This window comes from Crotalus tigris, unplaced genomic scaffold (assembly GCF_016545835.1).
Source record: "Crotalus tigris isolate CLP2741 ecotype Arizona unplaced genomic scaffold, ASM1654583v1 scf7180000017883.2314494, whole genome shotgun sequence".
Taxonomy (NCBI): Eukaryota; Metazoa; Chordata; class Lepidosauria; order Squamata; family Viperidae; genus Crotalus; species Crotalus tigris.
In genome coordinates, this window is record NW_024096700.1 from 260,605 (window position 1) to 284,784 (window position 24,180).

Below are 24,180 nucleotides of genomic sequence, written 5' to 3' on the forward strand. Positions count from 1 at the left end.
GGTGAGTATAAAAGACATCCCGCAAAAATAATACCTGGTGCCTCTTTTGGAGGCAAAAAATAAATAAAATAAGGCCCGGTCTTATTTTCGTGGAAACACAGTATCATCTTAGATACCCCATGAAGAATGATAGGCCAATCCTATATGTTTGAGAGATGAAAATTGTTTAGATGTCACACTGAGTAGTTTGACATCTCCCTTACAATATCCTTGTAATAACATGATACAAACATGGGAGAAACCTTACTGAGAACAAATCATAACTCATAACCCATAGGGATTCAGACTATTACAAAGTGCAAAATTCCCCTGAATTTTACTGTCAAACCCTTTAATGTAGAACACAGCTAAGGAAGCAACATCCACACAGAGTTTCTTTAATTTGTTTTACTGCCAAGAATTAGAGTACAGAATATTGAGAACTGAGATAGGAAAACTCCAGCTCTTTCATTAATGAGTTCATTAGGGTCTCTTTGAAGCTTTTTCATTTTTTTCCCCAGACTGTTTGCATGACAAGCTAAGATTTGGTTTCTTTGATAAGCCATAAAGGGCCCTCCCAATCTGCTGATATCCCCCCCATCTCCTCAACAGTCTCCCACATTTACCAATAATCTGTTCAAAATTAAAACTTCATGAGAAGAAGATTCATGTGAGCATACTTTTTTACAGAAGATGGTAGAAATAACTGTTTCAGAAATTCCTGAATTTGGGAAGAAATCTCATTCATCCCAAGGGACTTATCTCAAATATAGTATATAACTCCAAAACAATTAAAACCATTTATAAATTCAGAATGACATATAACTGCCACATCCAATTATCCCATTTTGTTTATTCCAAAGTCTGAAATAATTGCCATACAGTATATGATTCTTCTCACTGGCAGATAACTTACTGACAAAAAACGTTCATTTGTTTCCTAAAGTAACTGTGATGTTCGTGTTGTCTGTTTGGTTGCACAAAATTAAATATAAAAAAAACCATAAAAAATTACGACAGAACAGAATCAGATGTCAGTGAACACGTCTGTTAAGAATGCTTCGTATGCAAAAGTATTTAGGCTGTGGAAGGATTTTTTTACAGATTTCAATCTGATAGGGATTATAATTTAGAAGAAATTTATTCTGAACCTAATAGGTATGGAATAGTGAAATAATGATACTTGAAACAGAGTTCAAAGTTCACAGTGGATATGAAAAGGCGTTAGAGGCAAATGAAGCATTATTAAACCTTTTCAAATAGTTAATAGAATCGGCGCCAGCGCTCGCGCGCATTCGCGAGGCGCGCAGCGCGCCTAAATGTTGCTTTTTGGCCCGGAGATCGTCTTTAAGAGAGGCTGAGAGGTTTGTTCTGGTCAGAGTTGTAACGGGGGCTACTGAAGACCAATAAAGAGTTCCTGAAACCACAGAATGTCTCGCGCCGTCATTGCCATTAACCGAGGACTCAACACTGGCGACGAGGATGGGATTGCCTTACAATTACACAAAAGATTGTAAGCTTACCCTGGAGTCCTGAGACAGCGAGGAAATGGCGTTAAATTCAGCAACTGCCTGCCAATACAGCTTCGTTGGAGGTAAGCTGGCTGATAGACCCTTCCTGCTTTACTGAAGATGGCAAAGATAGGGAAATTTTCTGAGTTTGATGTTACACATCCAGAAAGATGGGAATCTTATGTGGCCCGAGCAGAAAACTATTTCAGAGTAAATTAAGTGAGAGAAGAGGGCTTAAAGGCCGCCACCCTGACACAGCAAGTTTGTGGTCAAGATGCATTTAAAAAAAAAAAAAGATGCATTTGAAATTGCTGAAAACTTAGTAGCCCCTGCACCTCTTGAATCTGTTACCTACACAGATTTAAAGAAATTACTAAAAGAGCATTTTCAGCCCAAGTTGTCTGTTATTGCATGGAGACATACTTTTGAACAGAGGGATCAACGGGCTGGTGAGTCAGCTAAGAGTACATTGCTGCATTAAGAAGGGCAGCTAAACATTGTAAGTTTAAAGACTTAGAGGAAAGACTGAGTGACAGATTTGTATGTGGGCTGAGAAACAGAGATGTGCAGCAAAGACTTTTTGCTAAAGAGGATATATCATTCCAAGATGCCTTGAGAGAGGTTACTGCAGAAGAGGCAGCAAGTGGGGCAATCAAGAATATGAGGCCTATCAGAAGTACTCCAGAAGCTGTTTTCGTGCACCACGAGGGAGTCGAAGGAAGCTCGGAAGAGGAACCTGATGAAGAAGTAGATCATCTCTACCCAACTAAAGAAGGGAAGCAGAGGGAAGGCAAAGAAAAGGCTTCACCTGTACCCAAGTGCTTCGGGTGTGGAGGTCGCCACAAGAGGACCGACTGCAAGTTCCGTTCTGCAATCTGTAGAGCATGTGAGAAGCACTGTGTGTCTGGGCCGTCAGAAGGTACAACCCCGAGAAGAATTGCGCCTGAAAGGTACCAGGGTCCCCAGCCAAAACAGGGTGGGTTTCTGTGCTTCACGAAGAAGCATTTATAGGACAGGCACACACAAGCCACTCAAAAAGAAACTGTCACTTAAGGTGAAGTTGCAAGGGGTTCCATTGGTCATGGAACTAGACACTGGGTCTGCACTTTCAATTATCTCCATTCACACATTCAGAAAGATTTGTTCTGGTAGTGGTTTTCAGGCCAAGCTTAGGCCCTCTAATATAGTGCTAACAGACTTTCAAAACTCCAAAGTGTGTGTTAAGGGGGAGGCCACCCTTAACGTACAGTATAAGGATTTTGAAGGTCCATTAGATGTATTGATAGTGGGGGGTGAGCGCACGAGTCTCATAGGAGTCGATTGGTTTGAGACCTTGGGAATACAAGTTACAGGGCTCAATAGCATGCAAACAGTAGCTTTACAGGAAGTCTGCAAACAATTTGCAGATGTTTTCAGCCCACAGCTGGGCACATACAAAGGGCCCCCAGTCTCTTTGAAGCTGGACCCCACTGTCACCCCTATCAGAGTAAAGGCAAGAAGGGTACCTTTTGCTTTAAAAGGGAAAATTGATGCTGAATTGGACAAATTAATTCAGCAAGGAATCTTAGAATCTGTTGACTCCAGTCCTTGGGAAACTCCCATAGTCACACCTCTTAAGGCTAATGGGGACATTCGCATCTGTGCAGATTACAAATGCACTCTCAATAAGGCATTGCAACAACATGCCTACCCTGTACCTGTAGTCAGCCATATTCTGGTCTCCCTCAAGGGGGGGGCGTGTTTTTGCAAAGCTTGACTTAGCACAGGCTTATCAACAGCTGCCTGTTGATGAAGCTGCTTCTGTAGCACAAACCATTGTAACTCATAGGGGGGCATTCAGAGTCAAGAGACTACAATTTGGAGTAAACGTGGCTCCTGGAATTTTCCAAAGTGTAATGGAAAATACTTTGAGGGGTATACCAGGGGTTTGCCCCTATTTTGATGATGTCTTAATTGCTGGAGACTCCACCCAAAATCTAGCTGAGAGATTGAGGGCTGTCCTGCTGCGGTTCCGGAAAACAGGACTCAAGCTTAAAAAGGACAAATGTAAAATTGGGGTGCCTTCTACAGATTTCCTGGGATTCAAAATTGATGCCAATGGGATTCATCCTGCTGAGTCCAAATTAAAAGCTATCATGCAAGCTCCTAGACCTAAGTCCAAAGCTGAACTGCAAGCTTTTCTGGGACTCTTGAATTTTTATAATTCATTCATTCCTAACAAGGCTAATGTAGCCGAACCACTTCATAGGCTTCTGGACAAACAGGCAGTGTGGCAGTGGTCACAGGCACATGAAGCAAGCTTCAATGAGGTTAAGGCCTTACTAACATCCAACAATGTGCTTGCACACTTCAATGAAACTCTTCCTGTGTGCATCGCTTGTGATGCTTCTCCTTATAGAGTAGGAGCAGTACTCAGTCACCTCAGACCAGATGGAACTCAGGTTCCTGTTGCATATTACGCCAGAACCTTGTCTTCTGCTGAAAGGAATTATGCCCAGATAGACAGGGAGGCCTTAGCTGTTGTTGCTGGAATTAAAAAATTCCATGATTTTTTATATGGCAGACATTTCACGGTCTACACTGATCATAAGCCTTTGTTGGGGTTGTTTACCACTAACAAACAGACCCCCCACATCATCTCCCCCAGGATGCTCAGATGGTCAATATTCCTGTCAGCCTATGACTTTTCTCTAATTCACAAACCTGGCAAAGAAATGGGCCATGCTGATGGCCTCAGTAGATTACCCTTACAAGTAGTAGAGGCTGATCTGGCCCCGGCAATCAACATCCTTTCAATTCAGGCACTGCCTGAATCACCTCTAAACGCCAGGGATGTGGCTGCTGAATCAGCCACAGATCTCACACTCTCTCGTGTCTTATCCTGGGTTTTGTCTGGATGGCCAGAGAGTTGTCCAGGCACTGAGTTTCAGAGTTTCTGGCTGAAAAGGAAAAGGAAAAGGAGTTATCCACCTTCCAGAGTTGTCTGCTGTGGGGCAGCAGAGTTGTCATTCCTACCTCAATGAGGTCTAGGGTCTTAGGTTCCCTTCATGAGGATCATCCTGGCATTGTACGAATGAAGGCACTTGTGCGCAGCCATTTGTGGTGGCCTGGGTTAGACAAGGAAATTGAGGCTAAGGTGCACGCTTGCCACCTTTGTCAGCACTCATGCCCAGAAATGCCTCAGGCTCCTGTGCATAGATGGGAAGAAACACGGTCTAGGGTGCACATCGATTACGCTGGGCCCTTTCAGGGTCAATTCTTCTTGGTCCTGGTTGACAGCTATTCAACATGGCTTGAGGTTGTACCTGTCTCTTCTACCACCACTGCAAAGACTATCCAAGTGCTGAGGGGGATTTTTGCTGCACATGGGCTTCCGGATATTTTGGTGTCTGACAATGGCCCTCAATTCACTTCTTCCAAATTCCAAGCTTTCTTACAGGCCAACATGATTCGTCACGCCACCTCTGCGCCCTTCCACCCTTCCACCAACGGGATGGATGAACGGATGGTCCGCATCACCAAGGATGCTTTAAAGAAACTGACCTATGGGGACTGGCATCACAGGTTGGCTGACTTCCTCCTTGCTTACCGCACTACACCTTCCACTTCTACGGGGAGAAGCCCAGCTGAACTTCGCTGGGGGCGCAAACTATTAAACTTGACCGGTTGCACCCGGACTGCCTCCTAGGGGTACACAACCCAGGGCATCGAGGCAATTACAAGTGGGTGCCCCAGTATGGACCCGTAACTACGGGCCAGGTCACTTGTGGGTTCCTGCTCTAGTTTTCAAGGTTACAGGTCCTTTGTCCTATGAGGTCTCCTTGGATGACGGTCGTATCCTGCGACGGCATATCGACCAGCTGCGTACAAGACTGGACTTACCTTCAGAGACTCCTGGTTCCTTTCCGGGGGGGGACCCCTACGGGCAAAGGGAGGGGTGTTGGCAGCAACCAGGCCCCAACAGAGAGGCCACAGACGGCCTATCACAAGATTCCGCAAGTGTTCCGAACAGGAATTCAGGGGAACCAGCTAGCACACAGGCTACAGTGCATACTCCAGCCAGGGAGTCACCCCGGGGGCATAATCATTACACACTTACACCTTTCAGCACTCCAGTCAGGGAGAATAACCGGGAGCATCCTAATAACTCAAACATTGCAAGAGAGCTGGCACACAATCAACACAATTGGCCCAACTTCGCCACCTTCCCCAGAAAAGGACACTTCCACAGGGAAGTGATAGAAGGGCCAAATCCAGATCCTGAACCCTCTGGTTCAACCGAGGGGGCAACTGAGTTTGGGACAGTAATGAAATTACAGACAGTCCTACTATGGAACTGGGGAGTAGAGGAAGTCAGCCTCATGCTAGGTCCAGTGTGGGCTCGAGAGGCTCTTCAGAATTGCCCAACAGTGGCAGCCTTCTAGAGGGGCCAGAACGCCTGCAACTAGGCAGGTCAACCAGGTTAGAGAGAGAGCAAAGTCCTGGTCTGACGAGCCCGGTGGGCAAGCAAGCAGGCCAGGCAGCGGGGCATGGTCCACAGGGGCCACCAGGGTCTGAGAAAGGGGGTGAACCTATAGCCTCCTCTGGACAAGGTGTATCTGGGAATTATCAGGGCCTACGGAGATCACAGAGAGATAAGAGGTCTCCCAAATATCTCGAAGATTTTATAACTCTGCTGGCAAAGCAGAAACAGTAAGAGGGTGTTTCTGTGGAAGCCGGAAAAGGGGACACTGGGAATTAATCCCCAGAACAATAGCATGGTACCATTGAGCAAGGGTGGGCACACCACGCTCGTGTTGAGGTCGTGTGTAATTATTCATGTAGTCTTAGCCGGGGGGAAGGGGTGTTGTGTTCTGAGCCTGCCAAGGCAGGCTCGGGACGTTGCAATGGTCCCGAGCAGTTGCAAGCTGCCTGGGATCAGACTGGCTGGCGCCAGCATTTGCGCGCATGCGCGAGGCGCGCAGCGCGCCTAAATGTTTTTTGGCCCAGGGATCATCTTTAAGAGAGGCTGAGAGGTTTGTTCTGCTCAGAGTTGTAACAGGGGCTACTGAAGACCAATAAAGAGTTCCTGAAACCACAGAATGTTTCGCGCCGTCATTGCCATTAACCGAGGACTCAACACGACACATTCCATTTCATGTAAGCAGATGCAAAAATGATGAACTGCAAGAATAGAAAGAAAATGCCCCTTCAGTTCTGTTCAGAGAATCCACATCTGCAGATAGAAACATTACACAGGATTCTCACTATTTAGCAGTTTCTATCATAATCCAGAAGAGAGAATCAGTCTGGGTAAATGGTTACAGCACTAGGCTAGAAACCAGAGGTTGGGATTACAATTTAAGCACAAATTCACCTGGATTACATGGGGCTAGTCAGTGTCTCTCAGTTCTAGGAAGCAGCAAAGGAAAACCACTTCTGAAATCCTTCCAAAAAATTTGAAGGGACTAGGCCAGGCAGTTGCCAGGAGTCAACAATGACAATGGAATAATAAAATAAAATAAAATAATAAAATAAAATAAAATAATAAAATAAAATAATCATAGCCCAGACTAGTTAATCAAGATGGAACAATCACATACAGACAGGCAGAAGCAGCTTAACTCTCAGTTGTTGGGATCCTACTACTGAAAATTTTAATTGCCATTCTAGTAGTAACCAGAGTAAACCTTTACTCTTTCTCCCCTATGGGGTATATATATGGTTTCTATTCATTCATTAAAAAAGAGATTTACCCCACCACACCTCCACCCCAAAATCACCTTCCATGTTTCCCTGAAAATAAGACCCAACTAGAAAATGAGCCCTAGCATGATTTTTCAGGATGCTTGCAACATAAGCCCCACCCCCAAAATAAGCCCCAGTTAAGATCATCAGACAGATAGATGCATTTAGTACTATATTTCCCTGATATAAGCTCTAACTGGAAAATAAGCCCTAATGTGTCTTTTGGAGCAAAAGTTAATATAAGACCTGGTCTTATTTTCGGGGAAACACTGTAGTTGTGATAAAATGCCTACAGACTTAGAAAATACAGAGGAGACACTAAGGCAATTCAGGTGGGAAACAAAGCCATTACAGAAGAGATTTCTGAGTCCAGACAAAGTGAGATAGGGATGGGATGGGTCTGAGAAAATTTTAGTTATATATGAAAATTACCTTAGTAGTAATTTGCAAGATTTGATAAAGTAGCTTACTAGATTTTTCAAGAAATCCAAGTGGTACTTGAATTTATGGATCTCAAAGGGCTTGACCATAAAACTTGCCAGTATTTTTGTATTAATTATCAGTGAATTGTTTAATTAAACATTGCAGAACAATCTTTTAAAAGATCTTGCCCCAACAAATATACCTACAGTCCTGGAGCCTGAACAGAGATTCCGGACGGAGTTCATCAAATACCACCCTTTCTGATACTGAAATTTAATTATTCATCTATAGTTGTTAGAATCATTACTACATCTGAGCAATACTTTTAGTTCTAGACTGAAAAATGTTTCTGTAATAAATAGGTGACATACCCTCAAAGCTTCAATCACAAGATCTTGTGCTTCCAACTCCCCTTCTAAAATACTCAGAAGCATCCTCAATTCTGATTTGCTGAGACTGTCCACATCGAATTCTCTTTTCTGAAAAATAAAAGTAAATAAATGAGGTTCTGCGAAGATGTTCCATCTAATGAAGTAGTAAAATAAAATTATTCCTGCAACAAGGTTCATTTATAAGTAAGGAAGAAAAAACAAATGTTTTCCTCAAAAATGAAGCATATGCACTTCAGCAAGCAAGAAACTGAACAATTCCAAAATGATCAAGAAACTGCAATGATTCACCAGGGATTCATCTCAACTTGAATAATATTTTACTTTTTCCTTCTTTATCCACCAATAATTGTGGCTAAATAAATGCAGATGTATTTGAGAATGTCATATATTATGACAGGTTTGCTTTGACAGCTATCCACTCGACAGCGGAAGGTATGGATTGATTCATGTCTTACTTCTAGCTTTTAATGCTCCTAGAAACAGCAAGTAATCCCACTGCAATAAACAACAATAAAACTGTCAGTAAATACAGGAGCTAATCTTTACTCATCTTCCATGTAGCAGAGTCTAGGGCATATTTATAATTCAAGTCACTCTGTTTCTAAAAAGAAGGTAAGCAGTTTAAGGTTCCCTGGCTACATGAAGATCTCAAAACCCTTAGATGATAATGATAATGGCCAAATATTACCAATTTATAATTTTACTATGATAATAGAAAAATATTACACATATTTACTAATATTTACTAATAAAATATAAATTAAATTAATTCATGTTTATATTTCTTTTGGTCTCACCCACCATTTGGGAGCATGCAGTCCACAGCATACTACTATGAAACTAAACAGAATTGTTGGGTATGGGTAATGTTGCATCCCCCTGTTCTAAAAATATTCTAAAGTAATAGATTTTTGTGTACCCCCATGGTGTTTTTCTACATATTAAAGACAATGCCATCTTGGGAAAACACAGCAAGTATTGTGGCCATATATTTTGTTTGGTCATCGAAGACAGACATGATTTCAACTCTTTTAAAATCTCTATGCTAAAAGGTTGGACCTTTTACTATAGACTTTCCATATTGCAGTTACTGACTTTGGCTGCCAGCAAGAAGGCATCCTGGCTGGCACTTTATGTTTTTATAGTCTCCAAAAGTGCCTATTTTGGAAATATTTATTTAAATATGTAATTTCACCATTCTAATTATACAGACACTCAAGGCAGATCTTAACCTTATCTGTTGAATTGTTTGAATCAGTGATTGGGGAAATAAAACAAAATAAAAAAGAAATATTGTTCACCAACCTTTTGCTTTGTCCGTAAGGCTATAGATATGGTGGTGCATTTTTACATTAGCAAATATATTCACAATTCATGTCTGATTAAGACTTTATTTTCAAGATGAAATATAAGATTTGTAACTGCTAGATTATTCCATTTGCATGTTCAATAAAAATAAACTTATAACTTGCAACAAAGTCAATCTAGTTCCAAACACTGAATATATTTTTATTTTCTCACTAAGTATATTTGTAATTCAATATTTTGAAGTAGAATTGTTTAAATCTCATATTCATATCAATTCATTTCCTGGTTGTTACTTGTTCACTGTTAGGACCCAAACACCATATACCAGTGGTTCTCAACCTGTGGGTCGGGACCCCATTTGGGGTCAAACAACCATTTCACGGGGGTCGCCAAACAACACAGTCCACCATTTTACCCCCTTTCCCTTAGCTGTGCTACTCCCTTTTATTCTATTGGCTTTTGAAAGCCAATAGAATAGACTCTCTTGAATAGAGTCTAATTCTATTGGCTTTCAAAAGCCAATAGGAATTGTCCAAGCTGTCTCTGCCCTGCTGAGCCTGCCAAAAGTCCCATTCTGCAAACGGTGCTGCACCAGTTGAGTAGTCCTAGACTTACGATCGGTTGAGTAATCCTCGACTTACGACCGGTTGGGGGTCGCGGCATTAAAAAGGTTGAGAACCACTGCCATATACAATAAAGATTGTTGTTGTTGTTGTTGTTAATTGCGAAGTCGTGTCCGACCCATCGCGACCCCATGAACAGTCTTCCTCCAGGTCTTCCTGTCCTCTACCATCTTCTGGAGTCCATTTAAGTTCACACCTACTGCTTCAGTGACTCCATCCAGCCATCTCATTCTCTGTCGTCCCCTTCTTCTATTGCCCTCAATCTTTCCCAGCATTAGGCCCTTCTCCAGTGAGTCCTTCCTTCTCATTAGGTGGCCAAAGTATTTGAGTTTCAACTTCAGGATCTGGCCTTCTAAAGAGCAGTCGGGGTTGATCTCTTCTAGGACTGACCGGTTTGAACGCCTTGCAGTCCAAGGGACTCGCAGGAGTCTTCTCCAGCACCATAATTCAAAGGCCTCAATTCTTTGGCGCTCAGCCTTTCTTATGGTCCAACTTTCACAGCCATACATTGCAACTGGGAAAACCATGGCCTGGACTATACGCACTTTTGTTGGCAGGGTGATGTCTCTGCTTTTTAGTATGCTGTCTAGATTTGCCATAGCTTTCCTCCCCAGGAGCAAGCGTCTTTTAATTTCTTGGCTGCAGTCCCCATCTGAGGTGATCTTGGAGCCCAGAAAAATAAAATCTGTCACTACCTCCATTTCTTCCCCATCTATTTGCCAGGAATTGAGAGGGCCGGATGCCATGATTTTGGTTTTCTTAATGTTGAGTTTCAAGCCAACTTTTGCACTCTCCTTCTTCACCCGCATCAAGAGGCTCTTTAGTTCCTCTTCACTTTCTGCCATTAGAGTGGTATCATCTGCATATCTTAGGTTGTTGATATTTCTCCCGGCAATCTTAATTCCAACTTTTGATTCATCTAGCCCTGCCTTTCTCATGATGTGCTCTGCATATAAGTTAAATAGGCAGGGCGACAGTATACAGCCTTGCCGGACTCCTTTTCCAATTTTGAACCAATCAGTGGTTCCGTGTCCAGTTCTCACTGTTGCTTCTTGACCCGCATATAGGTTTCTCAAGAGACAGATAAGATGGTCTGGTATTCCCATCTCTTTAAGAACTTGCCACAATTTGTTGTGATCCACACAATCGAAAGGCTTTAGCATAGTCAATGAAGCAGAAGTAGATGTTTTTCTGGAACTCCCTAGCTTTCTCCATGATCCAGCGTATGTTGGCAATTTGATCTCTAGTTCCTCTGCCTCTTCGAAATCCTGCTTGTACTTCTGGTAGTTCTCGATCTACGTACTGCTGGAGTCTAGCTTGTAGGATTTTAAGCATAACTTTACTAGCATGTGAAATGAGTGCAATGGTGCGATTGTTTGAACATTCTTTGGCATTGCCTTTCTTTGGAATTGGAACTTTTACTGCATCGTCTTTTAAGATTTTGAATAGCTCAGCTGGAATACTGTCACCTCCACTAGCTTTGTTGTTGCTCAGATTTTCTAAGGCCCATTTCACTTCACATTCTAGGATGTCTGGTTCGAGGTCAGTGACCATCTCATTGTGGTTATCTGGGATGTTAAGCTCATTCTTGTATAGTTCTTCTGTGTAGTTTTGCCATCTCTTCTTAATCTCTTCTGCCTCTGTTAGGTCTCTGCCATTTTGGTCCTTTATCATGCCCATCTTTGCATGAAACGTTCCCTTCATATCTCCAATTTTCTTGAAGAGATCTCTGGTCCTCCCTATTCTGTTGTTTTCTTCTATTTCTTTGCACTGTTCATTTAAGAAGGCATTCTTATCTCTTCTAGCTACTCTCTGGAATTCTGCATTCAATTGGGTGTATCTTTCTCTTTCTCCCTTGCCTTTCGCTTCCCTTCTTTCCTCAGCTATTTGCAAAGCTTCCTCAGACAGCCATTTTGCTTTCTTGCATTTCTTTTTCTTTGGGATGGTTTTAGTTGCTACCTCTTGTACAATGTTGCGAACTTCCATCCATAGTTCTTCAGGCACTCTGTCTATCAGATCTAATTCCTTAAATCTATTTGTCACCTCTACTGTATATTCATCAGGAATATGATTTAGTTCATACCTGAGTGGCCTAGTGCTTTTCCCTACTTTTTTCAATTTAAGCCTAAATTTTGCAACGAGAAGCTCATGATCTGAGCCACAGTCAGCTCCTGGTCTTGTTTTTACTGACTGTATAGAGCTTCTCCATCTTTGGCTGCAGAGCACATAGTCAATCTGATTTCTATGTTGACCGTCTGGTGATGTCCATGTGTAGAGCCGTCTCTTGGGTTGTTGGAAAAGAGTGTTTGTTATGACCATCGTATTCTCTTGACAAAATTCTATTAGCCTGTGCCCTGCTTCATTTTGTACTCCAAGGCCAAACTTGCCTGTTATTCCGGTTATCTTTTGGCTTCCTACCTTAGCATTCCAATCCCCCATGATGATAAGGACATCATTTTTTGGTGTTAATTCTATAAGGTGCTGTAGGGCTTCATAGAACCGGTCAATTTCATCCTCTTCAGCACCAGTGGTTGGGGCATAGATTTGGACTACTGTGATATTGAATGGTTTGCCTTGGATTCGAATTGAGATCATTCTGTCATTTTGGGGATTGTATCCAAGTATTGCTTTTCCTATTCTTTTATTGACTATGAAGGCTACTCCATTTCTTCTGAGGGATTCTTGCCCACAGTAGTATACCTGATGGTCATCTGAGTTAAATTCACCCATTCCTGTCCATTTTAGTTCACTGATTCCTAAGATGTCGATGTTCATTCTTGTCATCTCTTTTTTTTTATTGAAAGTTTTTTAAATTTTACAAAACAAATCCCCTCCCCAACCCCCCCCCCACCCTCCCATAGCCTCCCCCACCCCCCCAAACCTCCCAAACCCTCCCCCAACCTTCCCAGAGCTGAGTACAGGCTTAATTAAAATTTTTCAGAAAAAGAAAAGAAAAACTTAAAACACATATAAATCCTAAACAAATCTAAATACATTAAATTAAATAGGTTATCTTCTCTAAAAAATAATAATTGCAATCATTAAACACATTATAATATACTCTAAACATTTTCTAGTATCATACTTATATTATTATCCATCATTCTGTATAAACTCCCTCCAAAACACAAATTTAAACATTACTTTCTTTGAATATCTATACCTACAATATAAAATCTAATCTCTCCCTCTTTCTTTATCCTAGAACACAAAAATAAACATATAAACCTTCATTATACCATTAAAACTAAATACTCTTTGAATACTTAAACTAAATATTTAAACTTAAACTTCTTATCTAAGATTTTCATTCAATCTCCATAATCTTCTCTCCTATCAAAAAAAAACTTAAAAGACATATAAATCCTAAACAAATCTAGGTACATTTAATTAAACAAGTTATCTTCTCTTAAAAATAATAATAATAATAATAAAAAACCCAATCATTAAACACATTATAATATACTCTGAACCTTTTCATATCATACTTATGTTATTATCCATCATTCTTTATAAACTCTCTCCAAAACACAAATTTGAACATTACTTAAAACATTAAAATTCCCTTATACACATTTAAATCTTTACCAATAACAAATTCCATCCACAATAAACACATTCCTTATCAGTCTCCCTTGTCCATAAACCATTAAAATTCCCTTATACACATTTAAATCTTTACCAATAACAAATTCCATCCACAATAAACACATTCCTTATCAGTCTCTCTTGCCATAAACCTCGAAAGAAGTGCTTTGAAAACTGCCCTTAAAGCTAACTCCAAAAAGTTTGTAAATCTTGCTTCTCCCACAGACTCAGTACTCTTTTGAATACTTAAACTAAGTACTTAAACTTAAACATCTTATCTAGAATTTTCATTCGATCTCCATCCTTGTCAGTCTCTCTTATCCATAAATCTCGAAAGAAGTGCTTTGAAATCTGCCCTTAAAGGTAGCTCCAAAAAGTTTATAAATCCTGCTTCTCCCACATACTCAGGAGCCAATACTTGTGAGGCTTCCTTAAACTCCTTCTTCTGTTGCTCTTTTTCTTTACGATTATATGTTGCACGAGTTGTCCTCTGCTCCTTCATCTCGACTTGTTAAGGCCCCTCAAACTGAGATTTCCCATTTTTCATTAATATAGGCTCTTCAGACTGCAATTCTACCCTTTAAAGGTAGCTCCAAAAAGTTTATAAATCCTGCTTCTCCCACAGACTCAGGAGCCAATACTTGTGAGGCTTCCTTAAACTCCTTCTTCTGTTGCTCTTTTTCTTTACGATTATATGTTGCACAGGTTATCCTCTGCTCCTCCATCTCAACTTGTTGAGGCCCCTCAAACTGAGATTTCCCAATTTTCATAAGTATAGGCTCTTCAGACTGCAATTCTACCTTCTTTTCTTCCAAAGCTTTAAACTTAATAGATGGCGATGAACATACCCCCAGGACCGAAGTATAAAAGTCTTTTGCTTGAGAAACAGTATTAAGTCTATAACATATCCCCAGGTAATTCACCACCATTCCAATCGGAACATCCCATCTGAACAAGATTCGTCTCTTTTTAAGTTCATCTGCTAAAAAAGCAAACTCCTTTTTTCTTCTTAAAATTTTAGATGGGATCTCCTTTAGAATTATAACATCTTGTGAAGCAATTTGAAATCTCTTCTTATAAAAAGCTTGTATAATTTCGTTGCGCAGGGATCTTTTCCCAAAGTAAATTACCATATCTCTTGGCAAATTCTTTTGCACTGCCACCACAGAGTTAACTCTAAATAATTTTTCAATTTCACTAAGTATTTCCTCTTTTTCTTTATTCAAAATCACAGCAAAGTCCTTTGCAACCATCTCTCTCAGATCTCCTTGCACAGACTCTCCCAAACCTCTGATTCTTAAGGCATATTCCATTTGTATATATTGAAGCATAAGAATCTCATTTTCCATTTCTTTTTCCATGCTTTCAAATTTTCCCTCCATCATTTCCACTTTTTCTTCTACCTCTTCTACACGAGAGTTCAGCTTTTCAAGAACAGAGGCAACTCCTTTTAGAGCCAAAACTATCTCTTGCCTCAAAATCTTATTATTTTCCTCTAAAATCTCTTTCATGTCTGCCCTAATTTGAGATATAACATTTCCCATCATATCTTGCAAATCCTTCACAATTATTGGCTGTACCAAGGAAGAGGGTGAAGCTATTGATTTAGGTTGGTGCACTGATGATAACACCGAAGAAGAAACCACCTTAGGAGCTGTAGGAATTACTGGACGCTTTGGAGCCATCTTAAAAAAAATCTTTACTCCTTCTTAAAAATTACAAAAATTAAGCAAAAGAAAAAGAGAGATTAAGTCCAAAAAAATTCAAAAAATCCTTCAAAAGGAGATCATTATAACAAAAAGATACTGAAAGCTTTGGAGCCATCTTAGAAAAATCTTTACTCCTTCTTAAAAGTTACAAAAATTAAACAAAATAAAAAGAGAGATTAACTCCAAAAAATCAAAAAATCCTTCAAAAGGAGATCATTATAATAAAAAGAAAGGAGTTAAAAAAAGAAAAGGGAAGAAGAAAAAAATAATTAAATAGAAAAAATCCATTCCATTTTTTAAAAGTACAAAAAGCAAAACAAAGAAGTTAAACAAAAATAATAATGCTTCTAAAATCCAAACCCAACATCAAAATCAAATCCACATTCCGTTCCAATCATTAAAAAAAAAGGAAAAGGATAAAAAAAACACCAAAAAGCCTGCCGATCGCCATTCTACCTTCCCCCCCCCAAAAAAAAAAAAAACCGAAAGGCTTGCCGATCGCCATTTTACTTCCCCTTTCAACAAAAGAAAAAAAATAAAAAGAGGGAATATAAAAGTAAAAGTAAATCTTTAAACTTAAAATCCAAATAAAATCAAAGAAAGCAAAAGCTAAATCCTCTACTCAGCTCTGTCCGCCTCTAAAAAAACCCTCACCAGATCACTTTAATCGCGGAGGTGGTTGCAACGGCTTGTTTTGTCCCTAGGGACAAAAGCAGCTGGGAAGCGGAGACAGTCTGAACTCCGTGGGAGCACTCCTCTCACCCCCCAAAAAAAGCCTTGGGGGTGCATGAGAGTGGCTCTACCACTATTCAGACAACCCTCTTCCCCCCCCTTTGCCCGGGAGGGGGATTTTGAACCGCTGAACAGCTGATGGCCGCTGTTCATAGCGATTCAAACACTTACCCAGGAGGACGGCTACAAAGTAGCCGCCATCGCGCGCGCAGATCCACTGGAAGTCCTTTTTTGACTACGTCTAGCTTGCCTTGATTCATGGATCTTACATTCCAGGTTCCTATGGAGAAAAGATCTTTACAGCATCGGACTTTCCTTTCACCACCAGATATATCCACAGCTGAGCGTCCTTTCGGCTTTGGCCCAGTCGCTTCATTCTTTCTGGCGCTACTAGTACTAGCCCTCTGCTCTTCCCCAGTAGCATATTGGACACCTTCCGACCTGAGGGGCTCATCTTCCAGCGTCATATCTTTTTTCCTTTTAGTACTGTCCATGGGGTTTTCATGGCAAAGATACTGGAGTGGTTTGCCATTTCCTTCTCCAGTGGATCACATTTTGTCAGAACTCTCTGCTATGACCTGTCCGTCTTGGGTGGCCCTGCACGGCATAGCTTATAGCTTCATTGAGTTACACAAGCCCCTTCACCACGACAAGGCAGTAATCCATAAAGGGGACAATAAAGATTACATTTTATCAATTTGATTTCATCACAATACTTCAAACTTAAACTGTCCAGATCCGCACTGTTGCTCACTACCACTGAATTTTTAGTCTATTGGTCAAATTCTCTTTTGCTTTTTTATCAGCTTTCCACCAAGGATGAAAAGATAGAGATGAGTTATGGCAGGGGTGTCAAACTCAATTTCACTGAGGGCCGCATCAGCATTGTGGTTGCCCTCGGGGGGGGGCTGGGGGTGTGTGGCCAGGGTAGGTGTGGCCTAATGAGTGGGTGTGGATGGAGGGGGTGTGGTCTGCTGGGTGGGCACGGCCAGCTCTACATCGTTCGCATCAAGGGTGCCTGTGGGGGACTGGGCAAGAGTGGAACAGATCTGAGGGTCTCTGGCAGAAGGGGGTGGGACCAGAGCAAGTGCCAAGGCATGGTCCATTGGAGGAGCCTCAACTGTTCCTCTCAAGCCATGCAGGGAGGGCCTCAATGGGGGTGCGGGCAGCCGGGAGCCCTGGATAGTAGAGGTCAAATACCCAGCCTGGCCGTCGAGCACCTGAGGCACCAAGACCAGCCCCACTTCCCCAAGGGGGCACCCAGCTGCACTTACCTCCTCCCCCTCAAGGCTGCTGCTGCTGTGCTTGCTCTCCTTACCCAGGTTGTTCATGATGGGTACGAGGGCAAAGTCAGAGGGAGGCCCATTCCATCTCCATGGGAGAAGACACAGTTTTGTATCCAAAGCTTCCTTAGCAATAAACCCCCAGGATAGGCTAGGAGGAGGGGGCAAAGGGATGGTGAAAGGGCAGCAGGGCAGGACTAAGGCAGGACTTCCCTCAGACACTTGCTCTCCTTCTTTCCTTCCTTCCTTCCTTCCTTCCCAAGTATAGAGTGATGGGAAAATATTTGAGATGAGGGAGAAAAACAGGCAAGAAATGCAGCTGGGGAGGTGTCACCGTTCGTGAGGAATGAAGAAATGCACCCTAGCCTGGAAGTGGCCAGCACATGGCCCTCACCTACTTCACATATCTGGCTTTGTGTACTCTGGGGAGGGGATGCCATGAGCAGCATGAGAGTCAACGTTACCTGTGCAATGCCAACCAGCCCCCAGCCTGCCAGATTTCGGCAGGCAGCGAGGCACTCTCCTCACAGCGCCGAGGGGCTGAGCCAGGCGGTGCGAATCTGAAAAGAAGCATGATGCTGCCCAGTCCCCAACCTGCCCAGTTTCGGCAGGCAGCGGGGCACTTTCCTCACAGCGTCGAGAGGTTGAGCCAGGCAGTGTGAAACTCGCCAGCTTTGCACCTTGCTGCCTGCTGAAACTGGGCAAGCTGGGGGCTAGGCAGTATTGTACTTCTCATCAGATTTGCACCACCCGGCTCTGTGAGGAGAGCGCCCCGCTGCCTGCTGAAAACAGGCAGGCTGGGAGCTGGGCGGCCTTGTGCTTCTTTTGGGATTTGCGCCGCCCGGCTCAGCCCCTTGGCGCTGTGAGGAGAGCACCCCGCTGCCTGCCCAAAACCCTCTCCCAGAGCCCATCAAGCCGGATATGTGAAATAGACGAGGGCCATTTGCTGGCCACTTCCAGGCAATGGTGCATTTCTTCATTCCTCACAAAGGGTGACACCTCCCCAGCATGCACCCAGGGGGCGGGGCCGTCGCAGCAGAGTCTGGTTCCTCGCTGTTTCCAGACAGCCTTGTGGAGGTAAGACTAAATGTGTTTCAGCATAGATGGCCATCATAAAATTGTACATTGGCTCCTGGCTGGCCTGGACCAGGGCCAAGGCAGCAGGGCCATTCCCTCACTGTTTCCAAGATGGCTTTGCGGGCCACATGAAACCACTTCGCGGGCCGCATCCAGCCCCCAGGCCTTGTGTTTGACATGTCTGATTTATGGTGAATGTATGGAGCAAACTTTAAGATAGTTAGCCAGAGACTGATCGGCTGTAAAATTTTGCGAGTTCACATTTTAAAGCTGTCTAAAAACATATTTGTCAAGAACATCCTTTGAGCAGTCCTTTATGTATCAAATTTGCCTTTTGCCTAACTTTTGGGGGATGCGGGTGAATCTGAATGATATTAAGAGTATTTTTAACAGATTCTGACCTATCTCACTGATGCAACTCTGAGTGATTCATGCAGTTAAAAAATATTACATACAAACACACACATATGACCCAGTCAAATCCTCTTACTAGTAGTTCTGGCAGCACACAATTACTATAACTGGATCAAACATCACAATTTCTGAAATTACTGGATCACTATCTACTTTTTCTAGAAAGTACCTGCATCCCACAAATTTCTGCATTACAAAGATCTGGTAAGATTTCCTGGCATCATGCAGGAAGTGTGAGAGCAGAGATTGGGAGAAAGCTAACAATTTCTAGGGTAAAGATGATTATATAAAAATATCAAAACCATCCAAGATTATTATGTGATCCATTCAATATTTGTGAATTTAGGAAGAGTAGGAGAAGGAAATCCAGTATTTAATCAATTGAAGGGGAGGGGTGGAACAAGTTTGTCTCTAACATCTTTGCACTGTAATGAGCCATTAGCTTAGAAGTGAGATTCCTATGTAAAAGAAAGATTGTTTAATTGTGTGGGAGTTGGTGATAAAAGCATTGAAAACAGATCCGTAAAAATATATAGTGTTTCAGAAATAATGGACTGTACAAATTTTCTAAAATTCTGGAAGGAAAATAAAGGCATTCACATTATTTGCATATTTTAAAACATTCATTTGAAAAAGTACATTTCTAAATACACTTTGATTTTTAACTTCTATTTGCATCAGAACTTTTATGAAATGAAACATTTTAACTCGATTGAAACATTTACCAAATAGAAAAGTTGATGGATAATTTAAAGCTGATTTGCATATTAGCCCTAGAAATGTAGATCAAATTATTTCATAATTTTCAAAAATAAAATTTCACAAGCTTTTTGATTTCAAGGACTCAAGTTAATGTCTAGAAACCTAAATGCACCTACCCAAGAGTAAATTTTGTTGAATGCAATGGAACTGACTTCTGAATAAACCTACCCAGAATTTTACTGCATTTAGCAATTCAAATGATCAGACTTGCAATCCACAACATCTGGAGGGCACTGGTTGCCTTATTCAGAGCCAAGACAGTTGCATCAACAAATACAGAAGTTCTCTGGCCTCTTTGCAGGGGCATGCATTTTCTCTTCTTGTCTTTCAGCACACCTTAATATTTTTTTTGCTCTTCCTGATAGTGTCATGGTTCTGGTAGATGAGACCAATTAAAAGAATTTCAAGGCAAGGGTTTCTTCCTTAAAGAACATTTTTATTTGGCTACAAAATAACAGCATGTACAAAGGTGAACCCAAGATTAAATTCCCTTCCCCTTGGTTACAAAATTACAAGTTGCAATTCCCACCCCAAATTAGTTGTCATAAATCACATTCACCAATTGTTAGAAAAAATGCTTCCCATGTATTTAAATTGTTTTGGCTAACTGAAAACTACACCCCCCTCCCTTCTTCTAAACTAAATATGTGGTAATGAAAACAAAGTGAAAATGGCTTCAGTTCAGTTTGTTGCAATGTTGACATTCGGCTTCCCTTAAAAGAAAGGAGAAATCCTGCAAATTAAACAAGAATAAAAGTTAAGAATCCCCTCTCGGTTTACTTGGATGTTTATCATAGAATTTGCAAATCAGTCTGTCAGCTTTCACATCAATACTTTTCACTCAGGTGGCTTCTGACAACGGATATCTCTTCCACTGTACTAAATATTGCAATTTTCCCTTGCATAATCTAGCATCAAGGATACGCTTTACTTCATAATGAGTCTCTCCAGCCACCACAAGTGGGCTAGGTACTTTTTTAGGAAGGGGTCTCAGAGTTGGTTCTCTGAAAGGTTTTAACAGACTGCAGTGGAACATTGGATGGATCTTTCCTAAAAGATGAGGGAGTTTTAATTCCACAGTGGCTGGGTTTATGATTTGCACTATGGGAAATGGTCCTAAATATTTTGGTCCTAATTTTTTGCTAGGTAATTTTAGTCTTACTTTGTAGGAAGATAAACCTTTTCTCCCACATGGAAAGGTTTCTGAGGTGCTCTTTTCTTATTAGCTTGCTTTTTATAAGCCTCTGAGGCTTTTGTTAAAGCTTTTTTTATATTGTCCCACACACCCCTCCAGGCAGACACCCACTGATCTAATGTCTGAGAGGTAGGGGATCCTGGGGTTATTCAGGCATTGGAATAAAACCCCTTCCAGTAGCTATCTTGAATGGCATAAGTCCAGTGCTACTGTGTACTGTGTTGTTGTAGGCTACTTCTGCAAAAGAGAGATCAGTCCAATTTGTCTGTTGGTAATCAATGTAGCATCAAAGATACTGCTCCACCATTATGTTCGCTTTTTCAGATGCTCCATTCATAGAGGGATAAAAAGCCAATGAAAGTCCTTATGTAGAACCAATCAGTTTGAGGAAATCTCTCCAGAATCTGGCCGTAAATTGAACCCCCCCCCATCAGAAATTATTCATTTTGGTGCACCGTGCAACCAGTAGATATGTTTAAGAAACAATTTGGCTAGTCTCCGTGCAGATGGGAGTCTAGAGCATGCTATAAAGCGAGCTTGCTTTGAAAAAAGGTCAATCACAGTCCATATTACCGTATTCCCTCTACTCTCCAGTAATTCAACAATGAAATCCATAGCGATCTCTTCCCACAGCAGAGAAGGATCTACGACAGGCTACAATAGTCTAGGAGGATTTCCTGGAATCCTTTTCATGGTAGCACAGACTGCACAACTTTTTACATAGTTCTCCACATCTTTTTTTAAAACCTGGCCACCAAAATTGCCTCTGAATTAAATGTAGTGTCTTTAAATAACCAAAGTGACCAGCTTGCTTAACATCATGGCTGCACTGGAGCGCTTGGAGCCTGAGCAATTCTGGCAAATACAATTTCCCCCCTTTCCAAGCCAATCCATGGTTTGATTTTTCTTGAACCATCGGTCATTTTTTAGTTTTTGTTTTAATTTCTCTGTTAATGGGTTGTTTGGATTAGGTGACCTCACTTGTTGTTGTCTTCCGGGGTTTATTTGAGAAATAACTTGTGATGGTGGCATGATAGGGTTTATGATTTGTTTGTGTTGGCTTTTATATTGAGGTAACCTAGAGAGGGCATCAGCTAAAAAAAATTTTCCCCTGGTATATATTTCAGGGTAAAGTTAAAACAATTAAAATATTGTGCCCAGTGGACTTGTTTGGGAGAGAGTTTGCGGGATGTTTTCAGTGCTTCTACGTTTTTGTGATCAGTCCTAAACTCAAAAGGCACCTTGCTCCCCTCTTGGAAATGATGCCAAGTCAGTAAAGCCCACCGGATTGTAAAGGCTTCTTTCTTCCAGACAGCCCATCTGGTTCTGTGTCAGTGAGTTTTTTCGACATGTAAGCGCAGGGTTGTAATTCTCCTTTAGGGTTTTTTTGTAGTAGGACTGCCCGCACAGCCACATCGCTGGCATCAGCTTGAAAGATAAACTGCTCCTCAGGATGAGGGTGCTTAAAAACTGGTTCGGCAGCAAACAGTCTTTTTAAATTCTCAAAAGCGGCTTGGCACTCTAACAACCAGTGCAGGGGTTCATCTGGTCATGGCTTACCCCCATCTTTACTAGTTTTAACAGTTCTGTGATGGGCAAAGCAATCTCAGCAAATGAGGGGATAAATTGGCACTAGAAATTAGCAATTCCTAGAAAGCTTTGGACTTACTTTCGAGTTTGTGGGGGCTGCCATTCAATCACTGCTTTTACTTTAGCTGGGTCCATCTCTATCCCTTTGTTGGAGATCCTGTAACCCAGATAATCCAAACATGCCTGATGGAATTCGCATTTTGATAGTTTTGCATAGAACTTTGCATTCAGCAGTTTTTTGAGTACTTCTCGTACTAAAATCGTATGTTCTGCCATAGTCTCTGTATAGATTAAGATGTCATCAAGTTAAACCAAAATCCCTTTATATAAATTATCATGCAGCACCTAGTTGATCAGCTGCATGAACACAGCAGGAGCTCCTTGTAATCCAAAAGGCATGACTTTGAACTGAAAAACTACCTAGGGGGCTGTTAAAGGCAGTTTTCCATTCATCATCTTTTCTTATTGTCACGCCATAATATGCTTCTCTTAGGTCTAATTTGGTAAAAACTCATCCTTTTGCCAGGTGGCTAACATGTCCTTCATTAATGGGAGAGGGTACATATTTACCACGCTGACTGCATTCAGACTAAAATTAAAATCAATGCAGAGTCTAAGTGATCTATCTTTTTTCTCCTTAAAAAGTACAGGGGCGGCCACTTGGGATTTTACAGGTTGAATGAAGCCCCTCACCAATTTTTTATCTATGTACTCTCTCAGTTCATTTACTTCGAGAAGGATCATTGCATACATCTTTGATTTTGTCAATTTTGCTCCTGGCAGGATCTCAATAGCACGGTTAGTGATTCTATGGGGAGGTAAGACATCACATTCTGTCTCATGAACACTTCAGCCAAATCTCGGTATTCTCTGAGAATTAGAGGCACTCTTGGCAGAGGATCTGCTGCTGTTTTTAGAGTTTTGGATGGCTGCATTGAGATCCCGCTGGTGGCACTAGAGGGGTTGGGAGGTGACGGCCCTATGGGTAACCTCAGGGTTCTCATCCCCTTCTGCCACCAGCTTAGAGGTTTCCACTTGTCCAGCCAAGCTAATCCCAGGATCACTGCTTCAGTCATTTTTGGGGCCACCAGGAATTGAATAAATTCCCAATGCTCCCTCACCTCTAGTTGCATAGGCTCCGTTAGGTGGGTGACTAAAGCTCCGCCCATTAAGGATCCATCTGCCTGTTCGAACCTCATGGGGGAAGAAAGCTTTTTTGCTCTGATGTCCAATTTGAGGACAATAGGAAGGCTGATCAGGCACTGTGACCACCCAGAGTCTATTAACACATGAAAGTCCATTTGGGTGCCTGTCTTAAAGACTAAGAGCTTAGCAGAGAGGGAAAAAGGTGGAACAGGCTGACTCACCATCGGGTCGTTCTCTCCCTCATCATCGCTGTCATATGGAGCGGGTGAAGTGGCAGCTTCAGTTGGGGCCTTGGCCTTCTCTCAAATACGGGAGGTGACTCGAATGGCTTACTCCTGGTTAATCCAGCTCAATTTTTCTCTGGTAGGCTGTGAGCTTCCTTTTTGTTTCTATGGCGTGGTTGAAGTGCATTTTTGCTGAGGGAAAGGAACTGGACAAACAGAGGCTCAGTGGCCTGGTTGGCCACATATAAAACACTTGATCGGTGGTCCAGTTGATGCTCTTGGAGTTCCAGTCATCCCAGTTGGTGAGGTTTGTGGGGAAGCTGACACCTTGTCGGATCTGGCCTCGGTCCAGTTCCAGGAATCAGTGGCTTTTTGTAGTGGTTCAGCTTGATGTCTAAATTCATGGCCAAGCGATACCACTCATGGAGTTGATCAGGGATCCCCCTGTAGATGCATGCCTGGAATAGGTCTGGATCTAGACCAGACTTGAAATGATG

General features: G+C 41.9%; 1 protein-coding gene across 2 annotated transcripts in view; it reads right to left on the minus strand.

The window, feature by feature from the left end:
• Positions 1-24,180, minus strand: part of CTTNBP2 (cortactin binding protein 2) — a 155,399-nt gene that overhangs the window by 123,382 nt on the left and 7,837 nt on the right. For both annotated transcript variants that reach the window (XR_005556794.1, XM_039343954.1), the window contains exon 2: positions 8,012-8,119. Coding sequence is in view for 1 of the 2 variants with exons in the window: in XM_039343954.1 (XP_039199888.1) it covers positions 8,012-8,119 (108 nt within the window). In the remaining variant the exon portion in view is untranslated. The remainder of the gene's footprint in view (positions 1-8,011; positions 8,120-24,180) is intronic.